Source organism: Gracilinanus agilis, chromosome 2 (genome assembly GCF_016433145.1).
Source record: "Gracilinanus agilis isolate LMUSP501 chromosome 2, AgileGrace, whole genome shotgun sequence".
In the NCBI taxonomy this organism is placed as follows: domain Eukaryota; kingdom Metazoa; phylum Chordata; class Mammalia; order Didelphimorphia; family Didelphidae; genus Gracilinanus; species Gracilinanus agilis.
The window spans coordinates 80,444,363-80,460,097 of NC_058131.1; the positions used below are offsets into that span (position 1 = coordinate 80,444,363).

A 15,735-nucleotide genomic window follows, 5' to 3' on the forward strand; every position below is an offset into this window, starting at 1 on the left:
GCACGGCGCCCGGCGGGTGGTGGTGGCCCCCGGGATGGTGGTGGTGGTGATGGTAATGGGGCGCCCCGCTCTGAGCCGCGGCCGCCGCGATTACGGCCGACACCACTGCGGCGGCGGACGAGCCCACCTCCTCGGCGCCCAGGGAGCTCCCGGCGCCGGGCAGCGGCTGGCCCCGGGCGTAGCCATCGAAGCCACCCTGGAGCTGGTGGCTGCTGCTGATGAGCGCTTCGACCGCGTCCTCCGGGCTGAAGCCCAGCGCCTCCGGGTTAAGCTGCTGCGGATAGCCGGTCATCCAGTAGTAGTCTTCCAGGTGAGTCTTCTGGTCGCTCCCCGAGCCCGGGCTGGGCGCCGAGAAGCTGGGCGACGGGGGCACGGAGCTGCAGGGCGTGCTCATCGGCGTGGAGGACAGCGAGCCCCCGGCGATGAGGCGGCCGCACTGGCTGATGATGCGGTCCGTCTCCACCGGCTCCTTTTTCACTTCAAACTTCATCAGATCGAAGTCATTAACATATTCCATGGCCAGGGGACTGGTGGGCAGGTCGGAGCTACTCATTGCCAGCTCTGATGCCATTCTCCTGCCGCCGCCGCCGCCGCCGCCGCTGCTCCTCCAGATGGGCTGAAGAAGGGGAGCCAGCGAACTGTGCTGAGTCGCCAGCGGGTGAGCCAGCTTGCCGGGAAGGATCTGCTTCGGCCTCTCGTTCCCCTCGCCCAACAGGCCCACCCGCAGCAAGCCCCCGCTCCCCACCCCCTCCGGCCGGCCGGGGCCCCCGCTCACGCCCGAGCGCGTCCCCCCCCCGCGCGCCTCTGTGTGTGTGCGCGCGCGTGTGTGTGTCTGTGGGTCTGTGTCTCTGTGCTGTGCGTGTGTGCGCCTCTGGGTTGGGTAGGTGGGTGGGTGTGTGCGAGTCTCCCTCTCCCTCTGCCTCGGTCTCAGTCTCTGTCCCCTCTTCTCTTCTCCGGGACTCGGCTTTCCTACGGCACCAGGGGATGCGTCCCGGAGCGCCTCGGCTGCTCTCTTTGGGCCGCCCCCTTCCCACACCTCTTCGCTCCTTTTTGCATAGGGAGGACTCGCTCTGGGGTTTGCAACTGGCCGCGGGGGTTGGGCTGGGGGGCGGCGGGAGTGCTGCGCTGTTCGCTGTTTCTGCTGCTGCTGCTGCTGCTGTCGCTGCTGCCTCTGCTGCTGCTGCTGCTGCCGCTGCCGCTGCCGCTGCTGCTGCCGCTGCCTCTGCTGCTGCTTCTGCCGCTGCTGCCTCTGTTGCTGCTGCTTCTGGGGCTGGATGGAAGAGTGGAAGAGGGGAGCTCAGCACTTCATGCCTCTCTCTCTCTCTCTCTCTCTCTCTCTCCTTTTTTTCTTCCCCCCTTCCCCCCAGTGCAAAGTGCAAGGGAGAGGTGCAGCGGGGATGGCCAGGAGGAAAGAGAACTACTGGGGAAGGGGGGAGGGGAAGGGGGCTGGCTGTGGGGGGGAGTCAACCCAAATTCCGAAAGGGGGGAAAAAAGTCCTCTCAGGCTACGGCTAGAAGATGAAAAATATTTTAAAGGCTCATCCAGCAAGAAGAGTTTAAAGCAATTGCTGAGTTTTATAGCAGTTCTGACGTCAGGCTCAAATGGGAAATTGAATCCGACTCAGGACCAATGAGGGACCTCAAAACCAGCCCCGATTAGCATAATAGTATAGAAACAAGGAAACTTTTCGGAGCTGTCAATCAGAGGCCAATCAGCTGACTGTCAGCTGGGACCAGGATTTTTAACCCTTCCCTTGACACATCCTTCCGGGGAATGGAAGGGAGTAGTTTTAATTAAAGGGAGAGAATTGTTAAAAAGAGAGGTTGGACCTGGCACACTACTTTCCCTTGGCTTTAGAATCCCAAAGATCTCCACGTTCGGGGACCGGGATCTTTCCTGGCTCTCACTGTCCATTTCTTTTTCGGATCTTTTCCTCTTGCTTTGTAGGAGCCTTGGGTCTGCTATCCGCTCAGCCAGAGTGTTCTCTGGGCAGGCCAAGTGCCTCAGGGCATCCTCCTCCAGTGCATCTCGTCCCTCCTCCCTAGCCTCGGTATCCGGAGCCCAAACTCTCGTCTGTGCGGACTTTGGTGTAGCCTCTGCAGTCTCGGGTCCCTCTGGCTGCAGGAGATCAGGGCAGTTTGCTCACCACCGTGCTACCCAGCCTCCCTAGCTTGCAGCTCTCCATCCTATTTCTTAATCTTTCGTCCTTGCCTGCCTCTGCCTTTTCTTCCCTACCTGTGCGTCCCCTGCCTTTTAGCCTGCCTACCTGGTTTAGGCTTAAGAACCCAGGCAAATGCCTGGGCGAGGAATGGGAGTCAATAGGTTCGATAGGAATAGGTTCAGGAAGCCAACGGACGGAATTTTGTATCGGGACCATAATCTGCCAGCAGCATTTGCAGCACCTTGGGGAGGATCAAGGAGTTCCGACGTGTCAATGCCCTTGGTTACATTTTATTTTTCTCTTTTAAAAACATTTCTGAGGAATCCCGGGCCCAAAGGATGTATTAGTTGGACTGTTGATGCTCTGTGTGTGTGTGAGTGTGTGTGTGTGTGTGTGTGTGTATGTGTGTGTGTGTGTGTGTGTGTGTGTGTGAGAGAGAGAGAGAGAGAGAGAGAGAGAGAGAGAGAGAGAGAGAGAGAGAAAGAATGAGAGAATGAGAACTCAAGAACAGCTCCAGAGTTGCAGTAGCTGAACTCGGAATGAGCGCCCTTCTAGACTTTGTAGTGTGGGCTTTTATTACTACCCTTTTTTTCTTTTTCTTTTCTCCACTTTCTTCTCCCTTTTTCTTCCTCTCTATCTCTCTTTCTCTATGTCTCGGTCTGTCTGTCTCGGTACCTTTCTCTCTCACACACGTCCAGGAGTAAGTATAATCCGACCTTCGTTTATCAGGGTGTTACACCCTTTGCTCTTTCTCATTTAAGTTAATTATTTCGTACTTGATCGTGACACGGAGTGGAGAAAGAGCCCCCGCCCACATGTTCTTCCCGCCAAGGGTTAAATTGTAAACGGGGCTCTTCGATTTGCCCGGAAATGGGGAGGGGGGGGATTTGATGGTGCTGGAGAAGACGCCCCCGCCCTCTTTGCTGCACATGCTAATAACTAATTCAATTTACTGGATCGATTCTTTTTTGAGTTTATGCAGAAACTCTGTTTCTAAGATTTTAAAGCCATAGGTCAGAGGAAAGCAGAGATTTGGGAGTGTGGGGAAGAATCTGGGGGAAGGGGGGACATTGCCTTTGTAAGACTAGGGGCCTGCTTGGAGCTTTGGTTTGCCAATTAATTAAGTGCACCGAGCTCTGTTCGTATTTATTTTACTTTTTTTTTTTTTTTTTTTTTTTTTTTTGGCGTGTGGGGAGGGGGTTTGCACAAAAATCTGAAAAGCGAGAAAAAGGAGTGAGTGAAAACCATTGTTGGATGAATTTGGTTTTAACCTCGACAGCGCCACCTTTCGGCAAAGGTCAGTTTAAATTGATGCGTGTCCAGTTTTGTTGATTCAAAGAAAAAGCTGGTGTCTGGGGTCCCTGCCTTCTGGGGGAGAGGGAAAGGGTCTGAGAAAGTTGTTTGGGGAGAGAATCGGGAGGCATCTTTCTCTGGGCCCAGGAGTGCCTCCCTGCCTGTCAGCTGTTTCTACAGACCCCTTAACGGCTTTGTTGTCAAAGGTGGGAACTTGCCAGAAGACCCCTTCTGGTTCCTATGTGTGATCCCTAGGCTTCGATGTAGTTGGGACCTGAACCTTTAAAACTGCCAGCCCTGATTTCCAGGGGACTTTATGGCAATATCAATAGAATTAAAGTTACTTGTAATTCAGTGATAAATGAGATGCCTTGAGTAAGTAAGATTAAGTGCAGTGCTATAAAGTTGTTTATCTGAAAAGTAATTCTCAGAAACCTGACTTCTGACACTTAGTCATATATTAAACCAGCTTCTTTGAACATTGCACTTCAGAACGGTCTCACCCACCCCACGGCATACTTTGCTATTTATAACAGGGCCTTGGGTGTCACTCACTCTGCAGGACTGTGCTAGGACTTTTGGCAATTTCTTTTGTAGTAGCCAGAGTTGTGTGGGGACCTTTCTGGGACCTCCCCTCAAATGACTGGGGATCTATTAAAAAATCCACCTAAAATGATCCCATCTTCAGAATTTCCTGGATGAATGTATGCTTTCACCATTCTGACTTCCCTCCCTTTAGCAGGTTCACTCTCCAGTAGAATGAACTATGTCTATTCATTTGTCCTTCGGACCCCTATCTGTACAATCAAATAGTCCCCACTTACTTTCTTGTTTGGTAAAGATTTTATAAGGAGGAAAGTTAAAGACTTGTATCATGTGACCAAAAGGTAAGATTTATTTCTTCCATTTAGGCTTTCCCTAAATAAGATAAATATGGCATGTCCTTTAGCGTCTTCACGTGGTAGTATTACAGTTTTAAGTGGCTTTATTTTTTGGCTTAAATGTGCTCATTTATCTCTTTATCTGAAATAATCGGAGCCTCTACTGCTAATGTTGATACTGTTTACCTTTGCTCACTATAGGAAATTTTTTTTTTTTTTAACGATGAGAGTTTGAAGAAATTATCCTTGTCCCATTAAATGGCTGGAAGAGGCATTATATAAGGAGGCTACATGTGCAAACTCCTGAGTTAACTGAGTAAACTCTGTTGAAGACAAAGAGAAATCAACATTCTATGGACCCTCACGAATGGCACTGTCAGCAGTTGCTGTAAATTAAACTCAAAAGACTTTGCGTGTGTTGACATGTAGTATTAGCAGCAGTACCTGTACCGTTTCATGACATGGCTTACTGCTGGGCACCACTGTTAAATGATCATGGATGCCCCTATTATTATTTGCACAGCTTTTTCTACTAATCCTAATTCCTTGAGACAAAGACAACCTCACTGGTAGCTTTTAGAAGTCCCAGGAGTGGCCCGTTCCTATAATGTACATTCCCATCTTTTGCAGTTTCCGAGTTCATAATTTAGTTTTTCACGAAGGATATCTAAACATTTACAGACCCTTAATAGCAGGGTTTCTTTTGTGACAATTGAATCCTGTCATTTTAATTAGCACTATTCAGCCTTCAGATTTTCCAGGCGGATAACAGGCCAAATTTCCTTAGACTTCCTTTGCCTAATATTTCTTTCTCCGTCTATCCATGCCAATCTCATCCAAGTATAATATGATCTGCAACCCCCACCTTTGCCCTTTTAATATTCTCTCACTATCTGTACTACAGGGATCTCTGTTGAATAATATTCCTTAATTGAGAATACCATGGACTTGACCTCCATGACCAATTCATGCCAATATGGTTTAACTTTCTAAAATCAGTGAATATTTACTGAAGGAGATTGAGGATGGCTTGCTTTCATGGGGCATGTGTAAAAGGATGTGTAAGACTGTGAAACCTTAATATCTGAATACACAATAGTAGCTCCAAGTAACTATATACGTTAGAATTCAGTGCTAAAAGCTATTTATGACCAAAGTTGCAAATAATATCATTGGATCCAGGATGACTGACTAGATGGACTTGGATCTAACATAGGAGAATTGGCAGACAGACAGACAGACAGACAGACAGATATAAAGGACAGCTTTGAATTATCAAACTGAGTAGAACCCCTACAACCTTTGTTTATCAAGCCTCTGGTTTTATGGCAGTGAACCAAATATTGCTCCCTAAATTTAACTCTGAAACCAATGGAATTGATTTGCGAAAGAATTGTTCAGAGTAACTGATCGCTCTGGCTAAGCTGCTTTTAGGTACAGTGTTAGATAAATCCTTTTAACAGTCTTCAGATCAGTTAGCAGGGTAAGTAAATCACAAATCACTGTTAGCAGATTCATGGAAGAAAATTAATAGAATCAGACGCGATAATCTGATAAGGGTGGAATTGCTGGGGAAACAGTCTTGCCTCATATTTGAGGATGTGAAACAACGGTCTGATTACTCCGAGTCGTTATGAATAGGTGAATTATGGGCTAAGTAATCATCAGAGTAATTCACCATTTATTAATTCTTTTCTCTTTAAGCTGTTCCCGGTTGCAAGTTGAAGCCTCTTTCCCTTTGAAGACACATCCTTTATAATTTTTATTAGAGGTAATTTATTATTTGCATTACCTGTATTTACTTCATAATGGAACATTTTGCATTCAAATTTATGTAATGCATTATGGTTGAGAATATATTTCTGCCTTATTAGCATAAATAGTCACTTACCTCGTGAATTACTAACAAAGTTTATCTTAAAATATAGAGTTTTTTTATTAAGTGGAACACAAACATATGTACCATAAATTCTGATTTTCCTGTGCATTTCCAGCTAGGAGAGGCAGGAGAGGGGTTGTAATGATGAGGCAAAATCAAGAGGAGTTTGCTTGGAGAGGAAATGGCCCACATGGCCTTCCCTCTCACTTTGGTGCTGAGGACTGGGTTGGGTCTGGGGGTGCACATTCTTTCGTGAATCCTAGAAAGGTGAATTAGACAACGGGACTTACTGGGCTAACTTTAAATTCCAGTGAATGCCATGTGCCTGGTGAACCCATGAGTCCGAGGGCCAGTTTAATAGAATTGGTGAGATAGGAGCAAGTAGAAAGGAAGAATACTTTTTTTCCCTCAGGGGATTGACTCATCCTAGTGAGATCCTGGTGTCCAGTATAGAATAAAATATGTTTATCTGTTTATTTATCACAACAGTGCCAAAGGCTTAAATGAAAATTCTTGGTAAGGGATGTATTTGGTCCCTTTATTTTTCTCTCAAGGAATTAGATGGGTTTAGGAACATTACTTCTTGATCTGTAATAAGATTCACTCCTTCCTTCCTACTTCCTTTCTCTCCCCTGAAATGCTGCACATTCCTAATTTTGGAAGCTTTGCTACTTCTGCAGAGTCCTGCCTTTCTGACCCTCCACACCCTCCTTTTGGGCCTTCTGATGGTACCGAGGACCATCTTGTGATTCCCCCCCCATTAGTGCCTCATCCTCCTTCCTTTTTCTATTGCCACACCGTTCCAGTTTAGTGCTCCCAGAAATGATGATATTAACAATCCGACTGTACTCTCCTACTGCACCGAGTATGGGAGAGGGTGGGCATACCCCATATTCCTTTTCCTGATGAGAGATAAGCTGAGGCCCAAAGGAATGCAAACATAAGTGATAGACACTTGATTTGGCACGGGGTCACTCTGCATTTTGCTTCATTGGGGCAAGATAATAGTGGACAAATATGTCAGAGTTGATTTTAACAACCCCTGAATCTCCATCATTGACTGGGAGAAAATACCTTGTATTCTGAAGAGCAGCAACCGTGCCTAGTTTGAGAAAAGAAGCATAGGCTATTAAGTATAGGTAGTGGGGGATTCCAAGCATGTTTCTGAGGAAAGGATTCTTGATTCGGTTCAATATAGACTTTTGAGAAGGTGGTCTACTGACATCAGTTGAAAAAGGAGCAGATATTGCCTTTGTACCCAACTCTCTAGAATGCATTTGCTTTAGGCTTTTCAGACTTTGTTTCATTTCACCAAAACATGCATAGCAGCCATCTCACTGTAATAATTATAACAGACTGTGTCTATACAGGCAAAGTAAAGTAGAGAATTGATCACCCAGGAAATTCTTGACATAAAAATTTCACAAAACTCTTGTTGAAAAAGAAAGGAATTTTTTCTCTAAACTAAATAATCTAGAATTTTTAATATCTTTTTGATTATTGAGAGCCATAAATAGCCTAGCCAGATGTCTGAGGTTCCAAAGGATACTTTTCAACCTGAAATGTCCCATTTTAGTTGTCTATGTAGATCAGTGGTTCCCAGACTTTTTTGGTCTACCGCCCCCTTTCTAGAAAAAATATTACTTAGCCCCCTGGAAATTTATTTTAAAAAAATTTTAATAGCAATTAATAGGAAATATAAACGCACCCGTGGCCATCACCGCTCCCCTTGGATCACTGCAGCACCCACCAGGGGGCGGTAGCGCCCACTTTGGGAATCACTGTTGTAGACCCAGCTCATCAGAGCATCTTCAAAGAAATCATCTGCTTTGTGGGATATGGGGAGGAAGGAGGTAGAAAGGCATAATACCTGTCTTTACATATCTGAAGGGCTCTCATGTGGAAGAGAGTTAAGGCATGTTCTGCTTAGCCCCAAAGGGCAGAACTAGGAACGACAGAGAGAAATGACACATTTTGACTTGATATTAGGAATAGTTTCCTAACTATCAGAACTGACCCAAAGTAGAAAAGGATGGCTCAGGATTCAGCGGGTTCTCCATTATTAGGAGGGTCTTCAGGCAGAGAATGAATCACTATTTGCATTGGAGGAGTTGGATTAGATGACCAAGTTCCTTTAGATTTCATGATTATGTAATTTGGGCCAAAGAAACCTCATGTAACTTCCACTGGTGAAAAATATGTCTTTCCCTTCCCTTCCCTTCCCCCCTCCTGCTTTTCCCTCCCCTCCTCTCCTCTCCTTTTTTCTCCTCTCCTCTCCTCTTCACTTTTTTTCATTTCTTTTATCTGTGCCTGTGTCTCTTTGGTTAATTAGCTCCATAGATCACTAAGCCAGATCATTCATATTTTAAAGTAAACTTTTGAACCTGAATTTTTTCCATTTAGCTGTCTACATAGGACCAAGTAATTAGTTTCCAAATTACTTTGCTTTAGGTGAGGTTGATACATCTGGTGGCCATCACAAACAAGGTCGTGGTGAAATTATTCCACTTCCTAGCTGTGTAAACCTAAGGATTTCCAGAGCCTAGCCCTACTGTCCAAAATTTAAAAAACAAAAACAAAGCCCAACAACTTGGAGAACCCCCTCCCCCCCCGCCACCTGCCCAACAAGTCATTACCTCACAGCTTGAGATTTTCTACGTATTTCCGAGGGTTTCTTTATGAAAGTTTTTTTTTAATTTCTTTTCTCTAGGTCAGCAAGCCTCTTCACCTATGAGCAAAGCGAAGACAATGTGTTCACTCTATGCAAGGTCTGAAAATCTTGTCCTCTGTGTGTTCCTGTCCCCTAGAGTCTCTTCTCACTTAATATATAATAAATAATTACAAGTTGGGGCCGTATGGAAAGTGGACTCTTTTTTTCTCTTGACATTGATCCTAAAAGGAATGAACTTTGCCATTGCTCCTTATTACCAGTGCACCCCAGGAACTAGCCCCCCAGCCAGCCATCTCCTTCTCTAGCTTGGTTGCTATCAGGGCATCTAGAAGGAAGGTCAAAGACCATCTTGTCACACCCAACTGGAGCCTGGGGTTCAGCTCTGAGTGCTGCAATTTAGGAAGGACCCTGACAAACTGGAGCATAGCCAGAATAGGAGACCCAGCTAGAGGAACTGGGAATGGTTAGCCTGCAGAAAAGAAGACTTAGGGGAAATACAGTAGCTGTCTTCATCCTTTGGTAAGTTTCTGATTCTTCATCTGCAAACAGTGATGCTAATCTTAGAGGGTCATTGAGAGAGAGATGCTTTTAAAATGGAATGATATTCTAGAAATCCAAATGAAGTAATCTGAGTTATTAGCATTTTATGGTGGCAAGGAAACAGCACTTACAGTCACGAGTAAACTGTATTTGGATTCTGCCTCTCTGCTCTGAAACTTGGGGGAAATCAATCTAATAGTAATAATAGTAAGCCCCTTTTACTCTTACAGAGTATTACTAAGTAATAATAGTAAGTCTCTTTTATTTAGGGCCTTAATGCTTACAAAGTACTTTCCTCACAAATCCTACAAGTTCATGTAAATGCTATGATGCCCAGTTTACAGATGAGGAAATTGAGATTCTGAGAGTCATAGAATATGAGATCCCTAAGAGCATGTTATTTTATTTATGTCTTTGTAGTCCAGTGCCTGACTTAGGCACTCAGTAAATGCTCATGGAATGATCCATTGATTAAATGATTTTGCCCAATGTCTGAGGCAATATTAAAACTCAGATCCCTTGACTCCAAGTCTAATGCTCTTTGCAGTTATGTGATATTATCTTTCTAAGCATCAGTCTCTTCACCTAGAAAATGGAGAGAAGGGATTCAACATTCATTATGCACCTATGGTGTGTCACATATAGTGCTAAGCACTTTATAACTGTCTCATTTGCTCATCAAAGCATTGAAAGCGACACTATGGGATACGTTGAGTCAGGCTTTCTATGAGGATCAAATGAGTTAGCGTGTATAAAGTGTATCATACGAATGTCAGCTCTTATTGTCACAGAGTCGTCATTCCTACATGTAGCACCCTTTCCCTGTTTCTAAGCTAAGATGGTCCTTCTATCTTTCATTAATCAACCTCGCTCACATCTCTGATTCAGCCTTGTGATTGACTCTCTCTTTCCCATGAGGTGACAGGATGTGATGGAGTGAGTGATCCCTGATTCTAGGAAATCGTCAGGTCCACTGAAACATTTGCATACCCTGAGCCAGTGGGGCCCCTTCCAAGTCCTTCTCTCCTCCCCCCCTCCCACAGCCACGTATACACCTTATGTCTTCAGTGAAGCCTCCAAGAAAGGTGACAGCTGAGCCTTTCGGTCACGGTCGCTGCTGTGCCCACACCAACACAGTCTCAACTTTCAAATTCTCAGCTAAAAGCTGTTGTGAGCAAGAGGGCTCCTTGGATGCAATATCTCGGTTTTTACCATTTCCTTGTCAAGTATGTAAACCTCTGCTATAGGTAGGGGTCAGTCTCTGAGATGGGGGTGATTGAAAAAGGAAGATCACAGGAGCAAAGCCTGGGGAAAGAGCAGGGATGCTCTGTCATTGGCCAGCATGACCAAGACTCGGTCCATCCGGCCATTCCACAACCCAGGGAAGAGTTCCCTGTCCTCCCTGCCCTCCCTGTCCCTCCCCCAGTTGGATTTCTGCCAATAGAACTCTTCTAGTGGAAACTTCTCCATAGAGAGGATTCAGCAATATCAGGCAAACAGACCCATGTGAAAATGATATCATGGCAAATGAATAAAACAAAGCTTTTGAAATTAGTCAATGTTCTTTTTTTGAAACAGCTTTTGAGATTTGGGATTTCTGTTTGCTGTTATGAAATTGACTCTTGCGGTAGGAAACGTATCTGGCGGTTCTCTTTCACCTTCTAAACTTTAACATACATAGTCTTTTAGTGTGCGCAGTAAAATGAATTTATTTTCTTTTTACTTATATCTAACAATAAATGATCAGGAGAGCCTTGGATTCAGGGTGAAGGGTCCCGGGTTCTAGTCTTTGCCATGTCACAATTTAGATGTGTAATCTTTGGCCATCTTTCTCTGACCCTCAGCCTCACTTTCCCCTTCTATAAAATGGAGTGGAGTGGGGAGCTAGTGTTGGACTGAAAGTTCTCTGAAATTCCTGATTCTCCTCCTTTTTGAGCAAGGCACCTAAACTTTCTGCCTTGAGTTGCTCCTCTGAACTCTATGGTCTCTTCTAGCGCAAATATTCCATGACCCAGCTAAGAGGACCAAGATTCCAAGATTGCCATCTTTTCCTTCCCTCCTTTCTCCCTAAATGTTCTGCTTGAATACACGTGTACACACACACACACACACACACACACACACACACACACACACATGCAGATACACACAGAATTTGAAGTTTTCCAACAGGCAGTCCTTGATAAACACATAGAATCCTAGACTTAGATCCATAATCAATCTGTCAATCAGTCAATAAATATTTTACTATAGAAATTTAGAAATGATCCAGGCCAAACCTTTGTTTTCCTGAGGAGCTCTGAGATTCAGAGTACAAATCACGTGTGCTGGGTCATACAACGAGCAAAATGCCAAATCAAACCTTGATTTCCTGACCGTAGGTCCCAGACTGTCCACTACATTCTCTACCCATCCATTGAAAGTTTCTTCCACCTTGAAGCCAAATTATTATGAAATATTTAATCAGAACATCAAGGGGATTATCCCCAAACCCATGAAATCAATTTCCCAGAGGCCTTTAGAATCAGTCTTGTTAACTAGCTTGGCTGTCTTCTCCTTTAGTGGCATGGGATATTGTTGTGTGCTTTGCATCTGCAACACAACAATATACAGGGTCATAGCCAAGTGATAGGAAGGAAAATATCATTCCTTTTATTTTCAGATGTATCTGATTGGCTGCTTATCAAAAAGGAAGGTGCCCAAACCCCCTCTATTCTAGGACTGCCAACAGAATCACAGAGTTATAAGTCTAGCACTAGAAGGAACCTTGGAAGCCAATGCCTTCATTTTATGGATGGGGAGACTGAAATCTAGGAAGATTATGACTTGCCAAAGGCAATACAAGTAGGTAAGGCAGGATTTGAACCCAAATTGTTGGGCTTTGGAGTCTGGGTTCTTTTTGTGATCTTTTCTCAGGACTATTGTTTAGAGGACTTAAGAAAAAATTAGATCTGATATCCCCAGGCAAACTCACATTTAGATAAGCTTACTTGACTGTACCCATAGACTCAAATCAAGTTGGCTTTCAGTTTGAAGATTGTGGAAACAACATCATGGTGGCAAGAATTATTTTATAGCATGGAACAATGAACAGCAAGTTTGTTGTAGAATCATGTCCTATGAGATCAGCCTCTATGGAGGAGATATGAGGTACGATTGCCTTGTTGATTGATAGCTTGGAAAGCAGCTCTCCTGAGAGCAGGGAAGTATGGTAGATAAAATGCTGAATCTGTAGTCAAGAGAACTTGGGTTTGAGTATTGACTTGGAAACATCAGCTATGTGACCCTGGGCAAATCACTCAAACCTCCTAAGCCCCCAAATTTTCCTTATCTGTCCAAAAAGGATGATAAAACAATACCTGCCTCTTGGGATGGAGAGGATCAGTTGAGATGATATGTGTAAGGCACTTCAAGATCCTTAAAGCACTATCAAAATGTCAGTTGTTTCTATTATTGTTGTTGTTGTCACTGATGCTATTTTCTTTTCCTTTTCACAAAAAAGATTTATACATGGTAAATTAGAGGTAATCTTAGAGGGAAAGGTAACAGTCTGGGATGGGCTCGGGTCTGGGAAATGACCATTTTTTCTTTTCTTTACCTTGTGTTTTAGTATTGATTCTAAGACAGAAGAGCATTAAGGACTAAGCAATCAGGGTTTAATCCAGTGGTTCCCAAACTTTTTTGGCCTACCGCCCCCTTTCCAGAAAAAAATATTACTTAGCGCCCCTTGGAAATTATGAAACTATTTATTGAACTCAGAATAGAATGTAATTCAAAAAAAAGTGTGGCCATCACCGCTTTCCTGGATCCCTGCAGCACCCTCTAGGGGGCGGTAGCGCCCACTTTGAAAATCACTGGTTTAATAACTTGATGGTGCTCATATAGCTAGGTAGTGTCTGAGGCCAGATTTGAACCCAGATACTTCAACTTTGGGCTTGGCACTCTATCCACTGTGCCATCCAGCTGTTATTTTCCTAATGACCCGAGTAATCCAAAAGTGGAATGCATAGGATGGGACCCTTTCCTTCATCCTGGTCTGCTTAACATTTTTATCAGTGAGTTAGAGAAAGATCCAGGAAGCATACTTATGAAATCTACCAGTGACTCAAAGCTGGGAATATGTTGCAAATAAGTTAAGTAACAATAGTTGACATCCAAAATGAGCTCAATAGGATAGAAAAGTGGCTGGAATATAATGAGATAAACTTTAAAGTATTCTTTAGTGGTAAGAAAAATTAACATGCTTCTACAATATATTGAGAGACCTAGCATAAAAAAGGGAGTGGGCGACTGTTCCCACTGTATTTGGCCCCAATCTGTCTAAATATGGAAAATTGCCTTCATTTAGGAATAACATCGATGGATGGTCATAACTTATCTAGAGGAAATCTGCCTGGACAATGGGGTGGGGTGAGGAATTTGTAATCCTACCATCCTACTATCCAAGGATCAGCTGAAGGAATGGAGAGCGTCTAGACTGAAAAAGAGAAGTTTTCTTGTGGAGTTAAGGATGGTGGTAGATAGTTGTCTTTAACGAATTTGAAGGGCTGTCATGGAGAAGAATGATTAGGATCTACAAAAGCCAGGAGCCTTGGCCTTCTTGCTTTTTCTCCAGCATGACATTTTATCTCCTGACACAGGACCTTTGCACTGATTCCCCCATGCCTCTTCCTCTTTGCATGTATTTTCTGATTTTCCTAACTTCCTTTCAGACTCTGATCAAATCCCACCTTTTGCCTTTCCTCTCACTTCAACTTACCCCAGGCTATTACCTTCACTCTAAGATTACTTCTAATTTTTCATGTTTGTCTGTCTCTCTGTCTGTCCATCCATCTGTCTATCTATCCATCCCACCCATCCATTCATCCATTCACCTGTTTATCTATCTATCTATCTATCTATCTATCTATCTATCTATCTATCTATCTATCTATCTATCTATCTATCTATCTATCTATCTTATCTATCTAATCTCTATCCATCCATTCATCTTTCTATCACTATATCTTCTTTGTATGTAGCTAATGGTTGTTTGTATGTTGTCTCCCTCTTAGGTTATGAGATCCTTGAGAACAGGGGATTTTTCCTGTATCTCCAGTCCTTAGGACAATGCCTGAAACAGAGTCAATGCTTAATAAATGCTTGTTAACTTGATTTGTTGGTTTGCTTGGCCCTAGAATGCACTAGAGCAGTGATGGGCAAACTTTTTAAAGAAGGGGCCAAAGGAAAGGAAATGTTCTTCTGTCATTTATTCTAAGGCAATTCTTCTGTCATGTTATTTCTAAGGCAATTCTTTCAAAGTTTCATTGTATTGTACCCTACTCATTGTATTTGTCAGATTAGGAATAATGTCCTGCAGCTGATAGAACATTTCAGGGGGCCACATATGGCCTGCAGGCTATAGTTTGCCCATCACTGCACTAGAGAGTAGAAGTTGCAGAAAGGCAAATTTTGACTCAATTTGACATCAACAACTGGCATTTATAAAATTCTCTAAGCTCTACAAAGCTCTTGACTTATTTTATTTGATCCTTATGGTAAACCTGCATAGTAGATACTGTAAGCATTATTATCCCCATTTTACAGATGAAATGATAAAGGTTTAGTGAGCTACAGTGGTTACCTAGCTAGTAAGTATAAAAGCAAAATTCAAGTCCAAGCTTCCCTTGACTGTCTCTTTTTTTAAAACCTTACCTTCTATCTTAGAATCTATACTAAATATCATTTTTCAATGCAGAAGAACAGTAAGGACTAGGCAATTGGGGTTAAGTGACCAAGATCACACAGCTAGAAAGTGTCTGAAGTCTTCAGATTGATAGTCTGATATCCCCTGCTGGGGATATTGTGGAGGAGATGGTTACTCAGGCCATGGTTCAACTAGATGATCGACCCCTGAGTCTCCTTTCATGCTCGGAGATTCTCCAGGTCTCTGACAAACAGATTCAAATAGAAAGTTGGCGTCAGAGAAGTGAAGGATTTCCTGTGAGCCAGCAGTCTCTCTGGTTTCTCTTTGTGTCATCTTCCTCTCAACCAGGGGAAAGAGATGTTCATATATTTGAAAATAAAGGACTGATAGAGTTCTGCCTTGGCTTTGTGAAGGTCCACCTTTAATAAAACCACCCTAAAATGTCATGAGCCCATTTCATAGCCAGTGACTGGCAGTGGCAGGTGGCATGGGTCTAGGAGGAGAATTTGGACAAGAAGTCCAGATCTGTGATAGAAGAAGAAAAAGAAGAAAGAAAGAAAGAAAGAAAGAAAGAAAGAAAGAAAGAAAGAAAGAAAGAAAGAAAGAAAGAAAGAAAGAAAGAAA

General features: G+C 43.7%; 1 protein-coding gene and 1 long non-coding RNA gene across 2 annotated transcripts in view; one reads left to right on the forward strand and one right to left on the reverse strand.

Moving 5' to 3' along the window:
* The window catches only part of MAF (MAF bZIP transcription factor), a 6,122-nt gene extending 5,469 nt beyond the window's left edge, over positions 1–653 (reverse strand). Inside the window, exon 1 of the mRNA XM_044663259.1 lies at positions 4–653. Coding sequence (XP_044519194.1) covers positions 4–571 — 568 coding nt within the window. The 5' untranslated portion in view covers positions 572–653. The remainder of the gene's footprint in view (positions 1–3) is intronic.
* Positions 654–4,813: 4,160 nt separating this feature from the next.
* LOC123236821 lies at positions 4,814–9,076 on the forward strand. The gene is made up of 2 exons (XR_006505437.1): positions 4,814–6,106; positions 8,925–9,076. It is a non-coding gene; the product is annotated as an uncharacterized LOC123236821 (long non-coding RNA).
* Positions 9,077–15,735: the final 6,659 nt, after the last annotated feature.